Raw genomic sequence first — 14,487 nt, 5'->3', positions numbered from 1 at the left:
GCTTTATCTCAAACCAGCAACTATGTTAACTCAGCACATGGTCATTGTTTCATTGTTTTGGATGCATTTAGTAATCGAGCCATTCAGTGACAATTTAATATTTTGTAATATTATGAAAATTCCTATTTAATAGTATAATGTCAGTGTAAACTGCTTTGCGTGGTGAAGGATGGGCTCTACCCTGCCCTTCCATTTAGAATTTAACACAAGCTCAGAACTTCCCAACGCACTTTAGAGCTAAATACATTTGAAGTACAATTACTGTGCTGATACAGTAAGAACCAATCTGTGAACAGCTATGACACCCCCTCCACAAACAATTGCTGTATATTAGCTTATTTGTTCCAGTTTGGTGCATAAAAGGATAGAATTTGAACAAAGCTCTGAGAGCTCTTTCTGAGTTGGACTTGAACCTCTACTCTTCTGACTCAGGGACATGAAACTCCCACTGGCCCACCATCAAAGGACAACAAATCAGCACGATAGTAAAATATCAGAACACTGAAACAATTCAATCATCAAGGGAAATATTATTCACCATTTCTAAAAAATTGTAACTTGAGAGCGAATGCAACAGAAGAACAATAGCTCCCGGAGTCTCTGCTGATGAGTATCAGTAACACCAAAAGGGAATTGAAGAACTTGAATTCTTCCCATTATTCAAATGGAAGAAAAACTGAGAAGCCCATTCGCAAGCTATCTTTTCTCAATGTGAAAATTTAGAAATACACGCTTCGAAATGTCAGAAATGCGGATTTGGAAAATTAGATTTTGAATTGGCGTGATATTTGACTCAGCACTGAAATTTGACAAACAAGTCAATGCCGTGGTAAAAGCTAGCTTCTTTCAGCTTCGGACGATAGCTAAAATAAAACAATTCCTCCAGTTTGATGACCTGGAAAAGATCATCCACACATTCATCTCCTCCCGCCTAGATTACTGCAACTCCCTTTACACTGGCATCAGACAATTTTCCCTGTCCCGCCTGCAACTGGTCCAAAACGCCGCAGCGAGACTCCTGACGGGCACCCGTAAAAGGGACCACATCACCCCGATCCTGGCCTCTCTCCACTGGCTCCCTGTGAGGTTCCGTATAAACTTCAAGATCCTCCTCCATGTCTACAAAGCCCTCAATGGGCTTGCCCCCACCTACATAAAAAGTCTTCTCACCCACCACTCCACCTCCAGGCCCCTCAGATCGGCCGATTTGGGGTTGCTGAATATCCCGCGGTCTAGGCATAAGCTATGGGGCGACCGTGCCTTTGCGGTTGCAGCCCCTAGACTCTGGAACAGCATCCCCTTTCCCATCAGAACTGCCCCCTCCATCGACTCTTTTAAGTCATGACTAAAGACATCTATACTCCCAAGCCTTTCCTGAAGTCATCTGAGTGAGGGCTACATGTATATATGTATGTAGTCTGTTTTTGTTGTGCTATTCTTATAACAAATGTTAAGCACTTTGGCCAACGAGAGTTGTTTTTTAAATGTGCTATATAAATAAATGTGACTCGACTTGAATATAAAAAATAAGAGTGGAGAAAGAATGGTTTAGATGGAATGGATATTCAGTTTGTGGTCATGGTGTAGCGATTCTTTGGGCGGTAGAATGGAAATCATCACTCCTGCAAGTGACCTAGAGTTTTGGAGAGTGCCCAAAGTTATTCCCTTGATTAAGAATAGAAAAATCGATCATCCAGGAAAGTATAGGCCATTATAGGCTTCACGTCTTTGATAAGGAAGCTATTCGAGAGATTACTTAGGGATAGGATTTATTCACGTTTGGAAAAAATGGGCTAAATTAAGGTCAGTAGGCATGGATTTGTCTGCGGCAAGTCATGACACAAACTTGATTGAGTGTTTTGAGAATATGATGAAGGTGATTGACGAGAGAAGGACAGTGGATGTAATAGATTGGTTAGTAAGTTTGCAGACAATGCAAAAAAAATTGGTGAAGTTGCAGACAGTAAAGATAGGTAGTAAAGAATGCAGCAAGATATAGATTAGTTACAAATATGGGTAGGGAAATAGCAGATGGAATTTAATCTAGGCAAGTGTGAGGAGTTGCACTTTGAGTGGCCAAATGTAAGGGGAAAGTGAACATTTAATGGCAGGCCCTTTCACAGCATTGATGTACAGAGACTTCTTGGGGTACAAGTCCACAGCTCCCCGAAAGTTGCAACGTAAGGAGATAAAGTGGAAAGATGGTATATGGTATGGTTGCCTTCATTATTTGGGGCACTGAGTGCAAGAATGAGGGAGTCATGCTGCAACTTTATGAAACTTATGAACACATTTAATGTATTGTATGCAGTTCTGGTCACCCCATTACAGGAAGAATGTGGAGGCTTTGGGTGTAGAAGAGATTTACCTGGATGATTAGAGGGTGTTAGCTATAAGGAGAGGTTGGACCAACTTGGATTGCCACAGGTTAAGGGGAGAAATTAGATGTTTATAATATTATGAGATAGGCATAGATAGGGTAGACAGTCAGAATCTTTTTTCCCCAAGATGGAAATGTCATAGACGATGGGGCATAGCTTTAAAGTGAGTGAAAAAGTTGGCCCCATAGCAGAAGCGTCCACGTCACGGGGCTGGAAACTGGAAGTATCCTCAGTCAATCAATCAATCAATCAATCAATCAGTTTTATTCGCCACTTGCACATAAAGTGCAAGTGAAATGAATTTGCCAGCAGCGGTACAATAAAAAAAGAACACACAAAAACACAATAAAAATTTAACACAAACATCCACCACAGCATTCATCACTGTGGTGGAAGGCACAAAAATTGGCCAGTCCTCCTCCATTTCCCCCGTGGTCGGGACCTCAACCCTCCGCAGTCGTCGCTGCGGGCGTCCAGATGATCAGACAAGGTAAAGTCCAGGTAAGTCCTGAATCGGTGCCTCCCCACCGGAGGCCGCGGCTTCAAGTTGGTCGGCGGTCGAAGGCCGGCGGTCGAAGATTTAAAGTCCCTGCCACGCCGCTGCCAGAAGCATCGCAGACCGCAGGGCCAGCGGTCAGAGCTCCCCTCCAGGGATCCCCGGCGAGGGACCCCGCTCAGGCTGGTAATTATCCTGAGATAATTCTGCTACCACCATCATCTATTGCGACCTGTGATGGCTCCCACTGATTGTCGCCGGAAGCTTGGGTCCTTTTCAGGTCGGACGATGACAGCGATATAAACATTTGAAACATGGAAGATGGACACAAAAGAAGAAGAAGTGAAAAAGTTTAAAAGAGATGAGTGGGGCAAGTTTTTTTATACAGAGTGGTGGGTGCTTGAAAGAAGTTGTCAGGCGGAAGCAGACATGAGGCTTTTTGATAGGCACATGAATATGCAGGGAATGCAGAAATATGGACCATGTGCAGGCAGAATGAATTAGTATCTTCTTCCTTGCAGAAAATTTGGGCGAAAGGGCTTATTCCAGTGTTGCACATTTCTTTGTATATTCTATACAAAGGCAAAAGATAGTGTGTCGGCCATATATATGTTTTATATGCATATAAATGATTATTTGCATCCATGCCTGAGTTTTGGATATACCTGCTTGTTCATTGTGTGTTTCGTCTGTTATAAATGCATAAATTTATATGTGTAAATTTGAACCTTTTCATAGTTTTTTAATTTGTCTGTAACCGTGTATGTGTATGTGTGCCTGTCTGAGTGTATTTGTGTAAAGGTACAAGTGATATTGCTAGTTGGGGGAAAAAACATTTGTAAAAGCACAACCAGTTGGAGACTATGTAATTTAACACCTGGTAGCTGTGTAGGTTTTTAGTTGAGTTGAGGCATTCGCCATTTCCTAAATTCTCACCACAATCTTGAACACGAACGGCAAGCATCATTCAATTATTTGCGACACAAGCTTAATTTCTCAGAGGGAGGAATATTGTGTGTACACAATGTACTTCTCAAATCGATTCCTCCATTAAAGCAATTAAACAGTTTTCAAGAGTGACGCCTGGTGAAAGGGGCAGTGTCTTGACAGCTGCACGTCCTGTCTCATTTGCCAGGTGAATATCACTGGCTGTGCTTTCAGGACAGAATCGTGAGTCTCACCTTAGCAGATTCCACAAGGACTTTCAGCATTGTGCTGTCGGCACAAACAATAGCAGCAGTTGGGAATGGAGCACTAGCACGTCAATGCAGCTGTCAGCACAAAGGCTTTCAACACCTGCACTAACCAGTTGTTTTCAAGGACTTGGCTTTTAGGTCGACTTTTTCTTTAATCATATGATGCTCCTGAATGGATAATGAGAAAGTTGAAGGAAACCTGATTGGCTGCCGTGCTCTGACCACATCTGTCACCATGGCAACTAGATCTTACACCGACTAGCTCGATGTTTTCCAGGAACAAACTGATTCTGGAAAAAATTTAACCCTGTGGAGTCATTTTTTACATTTTAGTCTTTGTTTACTTGGTTGATATTTTACATAGAATTACATGTAATTTGCGCAGAGAATAGATCTTTCAATGATACTCACTTCAATTCGCCACTATGTGCTGGTATGTGCTGAACATTCAAGTCTCAAACCTTACTTCATCTAATAATATCAACATTTCCTATTTTTCGTGCGCCCCTCATGTTAAAGTACCACATATGTCAATGGTATTCGACGGAAAAAGGCAAGTTTGATTTTAAATTGATGCATGGGATAAAGGTAAGGGTAACAATTGATGAGAGTCTTACTGCCATGAGAACAATAGTGTGGGGACCGGCAAAGGAGTGTAGCTGGTATCCCAAGCGATACGAACAAAGTCAAGGTCCACAGAACCTGCTGCCAGAAAATCTTACTAATATCTATTAGAGTGGTGTGAACCTTCCACTCCCCTTCAGGCACTGGAATCCATGATAACAGAGAGATCTCTTACTGCAGCATCTTGTCTGTGCTGCAATGGTAGTGTGACCTCAGCCTTCAGACATGCATCAGTGTTGGTGTGAAGCTGGCTTTCGACATCACAGGCCAGGTTGGAAATGGACTCCACAACACACTCAGAAGATTCATACAAGCTTTCTTACAGAGCGTGCAATGCTCCATGTGTCTCAGTGCTCATCAGCACTAGTACGTAGACTGCACCAGTGCAACATGGAATCACACAACATGGAAACATGCATAAATCACCCATTTTACACTGATTATATATTAATCCCATTTGCTTTTGTTCTCACTGCATTGCCATCAATTTCCCCCAGATTCTAACACTCACAGAAAATGGTGACACAGGTAGATAGGGGAGTGAAGAAGGCATTTAGTTTACTTGTGTTTATATACAAGTGTATTGAGAATAACATTTGGGGCATCATGTTGCAACTTTACAAAAGATTGGTTAGGCCACTTAGGATATTGTGTGCAGTCCTGGTTACCACAGTATTAGAAGGATATGATTAGCATTAGAAAGTGTATAGAAGATATTCACCAGGATGTGGCCTGGAATGGTGGGTTTTAGTTACAAGGAGAGATTGAATATGACTGGGGATAGACACAAAAAGCCGGAGTAACTCAGCGGATCAGACTGCATCTCTGGAGAAAAAGAATAGGAGACGTTTTGGATCGAGACCCTTCTTCCGACACATTGTTGGGATGAGGCAGGGATTGTTAGTGGAACACAGACTGAGGGGTGAATTTATGGTGGTTTACAAAATCATAGGGGGCATAGATTGGGTAGATAATCACACACTTTTTTCAAGGGTAGAGGAGTCTAAAACTGGAAGACATAGTGAGGGGAAATATTTAAGGGGAATCTGAGGGACAAACTTTTCACACAATGTGATGAGTACATGGAATGAGCTGCCAAGGGAATTGCTGGAGACAATTACATGCACTTGGAAGGTACATGAATATGAAAGGATTAGAGGGATTTGGGCCAAATTCAGGTAAATTAGATTAGGATAGATATACATCTTGTCGGCATGGACAAGTCTGGCTGAAGAGCCTATTTCTGTGCTGTATAACTCTAAGATTTTGTTATCTGCACATTAGGGACAATTTACAGTGACATTTTATAATTTACAGTTAACTTATCTGTCAGCATATCTTTGGGTTGTGAGAGCAAACTGAACCATAACCACTTGGTCACAGACAGAACATGCAATCTTCACACAGGCATTATGTATAAAACCCAACTTGCTGGAGCTGTAAGGTAGTAGGATTTCCTATTGTGCCATCCTGTGGTGTGTATCTAAACCATCAGTGGAAGCAGTACACAATCTCACTCTCTGGAGAGTAATGCATGAATTCTGCTTTCCTACTAATCTGACTGCAATCCTCTCAGTCCACATGTTGCCAGTTTTGATGCAGCTGTTAGCCAGCAGCATCTTCTCCTTCAAACTCATCTGACAATGCAGATAGCAGCAATTATAGAAATGACGGTGATGTTCAGAATGCTGATTCCGAAATGTCACCCATTCCTTCTCTCCAGAGATGCTGCCTGTGTCACTGAGTTACTCCAGCTTTTTGTGTCAATCTTCGGAATGCTGATGATGGAAATGTTTTGAATAGTAGAAATGTTGGATTCATGCAAGTTCTGATGATAACACTGGCTGTACTCTGGAACAATTTTATGTAGTGTGTTGAAAGGGATCACTTGAAAACTGGAAACAAAAATCTGAAAATTGTCCAAAGTTCATTCGGTTTCTGAATACCAGCTTAGTGTCTTCTTAATAGCTTTTCCTTCAGAACACTTGTTAGAAGGGTAGCAGATGAAAACATTAAGACACACAAAATATTGTATTAATATGATAAAATTTATTTTTTTGCTCACCATTCATTTTATTAATAAAGTTTAATATTGATCCAACAAATAATTTGGTAACAAATTTATATGGTTATGTCAAAGCAAAAGATACACAAGGGTTATGAGAAATATGCAAAGTGGACATGAACTAGAACCACTGCCTGTAATTGTGGTACAAAGTCATTCCGTGATTCTAAGGCACTTGAAAGAAGATGGACTCATTGTATGCTGTAATCATTTAATGATTTATGATTTTAACTTTTGAAAAGTTCAAATTATTTTTGCCAAAGTCTAGAATATAAACAGAAAATATTTAATAATCTGACTACAAACTATTGAGACAATAAGTATGATTAGCTCACGCCCAATTAATTGCATTGGTGTTAGCTGGTGGTAATGGTTGACTATTGTGATCCTGCAATAGCTATCTCAGTACAGTATTGTGTTAGCTACTTTGGATCAGGTCAGTCTATCAGTGCAGTTCTGGGTATTATGTGCTGTCTTGGTGCATTGCCTGCTATTTGAGATGGGTACACTCTTCTTTGCTACTGCAGTCACTTCTTTGTTGCTTCATTTGTCTTCTTTGAATCCTGCACTCCAATCTCAGCTTTAGTCTCATAGGTAATAGGGATGGTGACCTCAGAAGACTGCAGAGCTGGTTTGACCATTGATGCTTCGACCGTTAGCACACCAGTGGGTGACAGTGCTGAAGAAACTATACCAGGGTCGATGCCTTGAGGGAGGCTGAAATGGAAGGGAAGAAAAGGTTAGACTGAACAATATTATTAAATGCATCAATAATAACTGCTCGCAACCAAGACTTGAGTGACAGACAACAAGGCCTTAAAATTAGATTTCCATCGAAGAATCAATCACTTTAATAATTACACCTTTGAGACAAATGTTCTACTTCTCCTAATGGGCAATATTCTGTGCAGACACTAATTCTGATGGTCATGGATTAGACCAGGCAATTTAGCGTTAAATATAAATCATTACTCTTTTGAGCCAAGAGGGAATTTCTGGTGAAATTTATATTTAGATGAAGGGATTCAGTGTAACATTAACAAATTTGGAGATGACATAAAGCTGAGTGGCAGTGTGAACTGTGAGGAGGATGCTATGAGAATGCAGGGTGACTTGGACAGGTTGGGTGAGTGGGCAGATGCGGTTTAATGTGGATAAATGTGAGGTTATCCACTTTGGTGGCAAAAACAGGAAGGCAGATTACTATGTAAATGGTGTCAAGTTGGGAAAAGTGGAAGTACAATGGGATCTGGGGGTCCTTGTTCATCAGTCAATGAAAGTAAGCATGCAGGTACAGCAGGCAGTGAAGAAAGCGAATGGCATGTTGGCCTTTAGAACAAGAGGAGTTGAGTATAGGAGCAAAGAGGTCCTTCTGCAGTTGTATAGGGCCCTAGTGAGACCACACCTGGAGTATTGTGTGCAGTTTTGGTCCTCTAATTTGAGGAAGGACATTCTTGCTATTGAGAGAGTGCAGCGTAGGTTTACAAGGTTAATTCCCGGGATGGCGGAACTGTCATATAGTGAGAGAATGGAGCGGCTGGGCTTGTATACTCTGGAATTTAGAAGGTTGAGAGGGGATCTTAGTGAATCATATAAGATTATTAAATGTTAGAGGTAGGAAACATGTTCCCGATGTTGGGGGAATCCAGAATCAGGGGCCACAGATTAAGAATAAGGGGTAAGCCATTTAGAACGGAGACGAGGAAACACTTTTTCTCACAGAGAGTTGTGAGTCTGTGGAATTCTCTGCCTCAGAGGGCGGTGGAGGTCGGTTCTCGGGATACTTTCAAGAGAGATCTAGATAGAGCTCTTAAAGATAGCGGAGTCGGGGGATTATGGGGAGAAGGCACGAATGGGGCACTGATTGGGGATGATCAGCCATGATCACATTGAATAGCGGTGCTGGCTCGAAGGGCCGAATGGTCTACTCCTGCATCTATTGTCTATTGAAATAAAGCTATGCCACAACTAGTTGTTTAAAAAAACCCAATCAAAAACCCAGTAGACTTCATTATAAATAGTGGACATTCTGTATTAAATAACGCACTAGGAGGTTTCTCAAACAAGTTCGCGATAATGAAGAGTGTTTCTGCCAACTTGTCAACTGTCAAGTTTTAAATAGCTGTACAGAAAGTGTGGGGAAATTGTTTCCCACAACCCTATCTCATGTATACAACGGCAAAAAGTTGGTTGAAATGATCTGCAAAACCAATGTAGATGGGAGAGTATTAAGAAGAAATAGATAGAGAGCTTAAAATGGAATTGGGGTACAAGTGAATAGGTAAAGCAAAAATCAACAATTCATTCGCTGGATTCAGTGGGGCTTTTGGCCTTCCACAAAAAGCAACAGGGGGCTTTTATTTTCAATGGCGGTTTTGGGAACAGCTTGTGCCTCCAAAGACCAGTATTGAGATCATTCTCTCCCCGATTTAATAAAGACACTTACACATCGGACCACTCAAAAATTAAGTAGGGCTTAGTTAGAAATTGTTCGATGGGTGTTTATTCGATGGAAATGCAGCCACAGATTCTACTTTATGGCAGGGATTGGAAGGCAATCCACTTCGCAGGAACATCTGCACTTTAAAATCGGAAGTGAATGTAAATATTGCATGGATGTGCAAATTTATACCCACAAGATTTTTCATGATGAAGGTGCTAGACATGTTTAAGGTCATTCTGTATCTTACTATATTGCGAATGAAATGTAAAATATGGCCTGCAAAGTTCTTTTTGATAAAGCTGTAAAATACACTGGAATGTAGAGATCTGAGGTGAACCTGGTCTATTGCATAAACTGTTATTGATAGTTGGTTTCATATTTTCAGGATGAATGTAATGTAGTAATTACCAATTGTTAATATTGCCTTTGCTGCAGACCTAAGATATTAGCTTGTAATAAAAGCACGATGGCTGAAAAGTCACACTCGGAGATGAATTTATGATTTTAATATATATATACGATGACAGATGGCACAATGGGCTAAGTGTTCGGCTGGCAACCGGAAGGTAGCTGGTTCGAATCCCGCTTGGAGTGCATACTGTCGTTGTGTCCTTGGGCAAGACACTTCACCCACCTTTGCCTGTGTGTGTCCTTGGGCAAGACACTTCACCCATCTTTGCCTGTGCGTGTGAATGTAATTATGTGAAGCACTTTGGGGTCAATGCACGTTGACTAAAAATGTGCTATATAAATAAAGAAATTTAATTTAATTTAATATATCTGTACTAAAGTAACCTGATGATTAAGGAGTTGGGGATGACAGGAAGAAGACTATTTTAAAGAGTCCATTGTTTAGGAGGAGTTGGTTTGACTGTGGGTCCAATCAACAGGGTGAGACATGTCAGAGCTATGGTCAGCTTCAGTACCTGGGGAAAGGAGTTGGGGGACAACAGACAGTCAGTGGTGTGGAAGAGATGGTATCAAATCTACAGCCAGGATTAGGGGTCAGGGTGGTCATTGATTGTGGAGACGGTGAGCGTGGTTTGATGATGAGATGGTGGTCAGGTGAGCAGGCAGGCATTCGGTAGTAAGTGAGTTGACGGGTTGGTGCAAGGCAGCCTTGGCAGGTGTTGGGAATGTGAGAGTATGTGGGGGAATGGTGGTTAGTTCCAGGGAGCAGTGTGGGTGGCTGGAGCCTATGGGAGAGATGGGTGAGTATCACTTTTGAAGCACACCTACTTGTTCACCTCCCCACGCACCCTTTAAGTCAGGCAAAAGCAGCCACGTAATTTGATAAATGCTTGTAATATGATTTATAAAAGAATTCACTCACAGATATTTTCGAGTAAAACATCTTGAAATGAAGCCATGTTCATCTTGTCTCTCCTCATGTTTGCCTGTAAAGGAGAATTATTGAACTAATTTTAGCTGTTAAAAAAAAATTATAAAGACCATAGTCATAGAGCTATACAGCATGGATGGTGTATAGAAGGGTCTTGATCCGAAACGTCACCCATTCATTCGCTCCAGAGATGCTGCCTGTCCAGCTGAGTTACTCCAGCATTTTGTGTCTACCTGCAGCCTAACTCGTCCATAGCGACCAAGTTGCCTAACTATGCTAGCCCAAAATGCCTGCTCCTGGGCCATATTCCACCAAACCTTTCCTATTCTTGTAGTCATTCCAGTGCCTTTCAAATACCATGATTATACCCACCTCTACAACCTCTTCAGGCAGCTTATTCATCAAAGTTTGTGTCAACATGTTTACCCGCTGGTCCATGCAGTGTCTTTGTTCTACAAGATCAGACATGGTAAATCACCATAATTCACAGGTAGTGCTAAATATTTTTCTGTGAGCATATTCATTTATTGCAAGAGAATACTTCCCAGTATTGGCTGAAAATTGGACACTTGAAAATAAAACAGACTGTTTAAAACACGTTATTATGAAATATAATGAAGAGCACTACATATAGTTCACACCTATTGTATACCCCACATGATGGCTAGTTAAACTCATCTCCTCTGTCTGCATGTGATCCATTCCCTGCATATCCATGTGCCTGTCTAAAAGTCTCTTCAATGCCACTATTGAGTATGCTTCCACCCCCCCCCCCCCCCCCCCCCCCCCCCTGGCCGGAACATCTCCTTTAAGCTTTCCCCCTCTAACCTTACATATGCCCTCTAGATGTTACCCTGTCTTTACCACATAATTTTATACACTACTATCAGGTCATATCTTAACCTTCGATGTTCCAGAGAAAAGAATCACATTTTTGCTCAACCTCTCCTTATAGTTAGCATCCTGTAATTCAGAAAATATTCTGGTAAGCTGCTTCCGCACCCTCTCTACAGCCTCCGCATCCTTTATTTAATGGGGTGACCAGAACTGCGCAAAATACTCTAAATGCGGCCAAATAGTCTGAAGAAGGGTCTTGACCCGAAACATCACCTATTCCTTTTGGATACAAGTTAAATAAATGTCGGCACATTCACTTGCTATCATTGAACTTTATTCTCCATGTGAGAAATATATTGTTGTTCTACTGTGACACTGCAAGAAAAGATTATTACTGGACTTCACAGAATTCAGTAACAGCAAAGGCACCCAGGGTAGAGGTGTGTCAATTCAATAATACCAAGGGCTGGGATGTTTCTGGAGGACACAGGGGTGATGTTATAATCTCATGATAGGCATTATGTCAATCCTATGTTGTGTAGAGTAGACTTGGTGCTTTAGGCAGTGATGTTCAAATCCTACTGTTCCCAGGGTGAGCACTATTCCAAACCTACTGTGTCCATGTTGGGAACTGTTCCAAACCCATAGTCTACAGGACAAAGATCCCCCACTCCCACAGTCTACACTGTACAATGCGAGCCCCTGCATTGTCGTGTTTTAGACCCACTGCCAGCTTTACTGCAGAATGGGAATCTCCATATTGTCTAGCCCCAGCAAGGGTAGACTGCCATGAGCAGGGGCAGGGTGGGGGTGGAGGGGGGAGAACAAAGGAGGAGCCGGCATGGGGGAACTGCCGTGAAGAGGGGTAGGGGGGTGGGAGGTGGGGAACAAAGGAGGGCCGGGTACTGCATACTTTACCAACACCCTTTATGTGGTGACTATTTGCATACCTTAGATATTTATCCATATCTTGGTGAATTTCACTGTGACTTGTCACATGTGACAATAAAGTATTAATTCATTCATCACATTCCATAATACATTCCAAGGGTTGGTTTTTGGTCAGCACCACTCACCCCAACAGAACTAAGATAATGCATCAGGGAATTGAATATTCCTAGTGCATAGATTTTAATATCATTGTGATTTTTTTAATTGTTTTAATTTGTCCAATTGTTTTGTTCCAGATGTTTTGGATCAGATGGGGAGTCAAGTTACCCAGATCACAATGTTACTGATTTGTGAGAGATGAACACAACGCAGAGGTGAACCCCTCAACAGGCACAGGTAACCATTTTAGCTTTTTTAAATTTTGAACTATTACTCTTTAGTTATTTTTTGAATATTTCTGCCAATTGCCGTTAAAGAATAGGGTGGGGTTTTAATTTAAGTTATGTTCATAACATTTCGCGCTTAGAATACATACTAAGAATACGTACTAAACATAATCAGACGGTTGCTTCGCCCTTAACTTTAAAACATGTGTGGTAGCGGTGTGTTGCCTAATGACATACAGTAAGGGGCCGTGGTGCGGACGAGGCTACCGAGCTCGGTGGGAAGTTTGCTATGGAGCGGGAGCGATGCATCGGAGACCGTGACTCAATTTGGAAAGACCCTAGTAATAATACACCCCCATTTGGACCAATGAATGAGGCATGGACTCAATTGAGTTCCAGCAAGATCATGCATGGACATCAATGCAGGCGGAGTAAGTAACACCCAAATGGTCACCCCGGGGAAGAATTAGATAGGAGATAGACACAGAATGCTGGTGTAACTCAGCGCGACAGGCAGTATCTCTTACTCCAGCATTTTGGGTCTAACTTCGGTGTAAACCAGCATCTGCAGTTCCTTCCCACACAATAGTTAGACGGGGTTGAGGTTGCCCGCTGTTAGTGTCAATTACCTACCGTCAATCTCCACATATCCATCCTTGGTTTTGACAGTAATCTCCTCGGGAGCGAATTGGTTGACATCCAAGTTGACCCTCCACTTGTCCGAGGTGACCTTGATTTCCGAGATGCCGGTGCTCTGCTGGCGACTGAGAACAGCAACGGCGGTGGGCGCTGGGGTCTCCGCCACCGGTGTTGCCGCCGGGGCCCTGGCTCCAACTGCAGGGAAGGGACGCAGGTAACCCGGCCACATGCCCTGCCAGTCCGCGCCCCAGTCGCTGCCCAAAGCCGGCATGCCGAAGGACTGGTCGAAAAGCCGGCTGGGGTAGTGCCAGTCCCGGAAAGGGTCCCAGCTGGGGCTGCGCAAGAAGCTGAAGGGAATCCGCCGCTCGGACATGCCTGCAATTAGAGGTGGGCGCAGGGCTGGTCAGGGAGACGTGCTCGGAGCTGGTCAGACTGCGGTCAGGACTGGGCTCTTATATATCTGCTGCCTGTTCTATAAATGGAACAGGTGCCCCAGTATAGGGGAACAGTCATTGTTGTGGAATGCGACCGGCTTCCAGAGCATTCACAGTGGGAAGCTTCCAGTGCCCTTTAATAGTAAGATTAAACGAGAACTTACCAGTTTGAAGTTTGATCTGTATTTTATGAGGAGTTACGATGAGGGATTACGTGAAGAACCCCGCCAGGACGCATGCGTGCCATTCTTCAAAGCAGCGGTGTGAAATCACAGATAACTGTAATGACTAAACATAGTAAAATTAGAGAAGAGATACCAGTTAAGTATATGATCAAGGGTGGGAGCGGAGGGCACGTAATCCCTCATCGTAACTCCTCATAAAATACAGATCAAACTTCAAACTGGTAAGTTCTCATTTAATCTTACTATTTTACTTCGGAGTCACGTGAGTGACTACGTGAAGATTTTAAAGCTCTGTGATTTCATGCTGTGGAAACGAGTCCATGCATCACGTCTGCCTTGACTGTGGGAGGAATTGTGTTAACATAATTTGGACATGAATTCGACATTGAAATCATAAAATTTGTTAACACAAATTTATAACCCCTTTTTATGGGTTTAAATTAATTTACAGAACTTAAAATTGTTTCTGCAAACGTTCCAGGTTTCATTACTGGTTTATTATAAAATAATTGGAATGTTTTCCCCTCCAGACCATCCTGCTGCCTTGAGGATTTGGTCCATTGGTACA

At 42.3% G+C, this 14,487-nt stretch overlaps 1 protein-coding gene across 1 annotated transcript; it reads right to left on the bottom strand.

Moving 5' to 3' along the window:
* Positions 1-6,726: 6,726 nt before the first annotated feature.
* On the bottom strand, positions 6,727-13,744 carry hspb1 (heat shock protein family B (small) member 1). The gene is made up of 3 exons (XM_033045965.1): positions 13,295-13,744; positions 10,539-10,602; positions 6,727-7,479 (listed from the first exon to the last, which is right to left on the bottom strand). Exons 1-3 carry the CDS (start codon positions 13,671-13,673, stop codon positions 7,290-7,292), a joined length of 633 nt encoding a protein of 210 aa, XP_032901856.1. The 5' UTR covers positions 13,674-13,744; the 3' UTR covers positions 6,727-7,289.
* Positions 13,745-14,487: the final 743 nt, after the last annotated feature.

The sequence above is a fragment of the Amblyraja radiata genome, chromosome 28 (genome assembly GCF_010909765.2).
Source record: "Amblyraja radiata isolate CabotCenter1 chromosome 28, sAmbRad1.1.pri, whole genome shotgun sequence".
Classification (NCBI taxonomy): Eukaryota; Metazoa; Chordata; class Chondrichthyes; order Rajiformes; family Rajidae; genus Amblyraja; species Amblyraja radiata.
Note: the sequence above shows the minus strand (reverse complement) of the source record. Positions and strands in the feature narration are given on the sequence as shown.

Coding starts and splice junctions, on each gene's coding strand:
- hspb1 (XM_033045965.1), bottom strand. CDS start 13,673: ATGTCCGAGCGGCGGATTCCCTTCAGCTTCTTGCGCAGCCCCAGCTGG. Junction 10,603..13,294: donor TGGATATGTGGAGATTGACG/GTAGGTAATTGA, acceptor TCTCCTTTACAG/GCAAACATGAGGAGAGACAA. Junction 7,480..10,538: donor TGTTTTACTCGAAAATATCT/GTGAGTGAATTC, acceptor CTTCCATTTCAG/CCTCCCTCAAGGCATCGACC.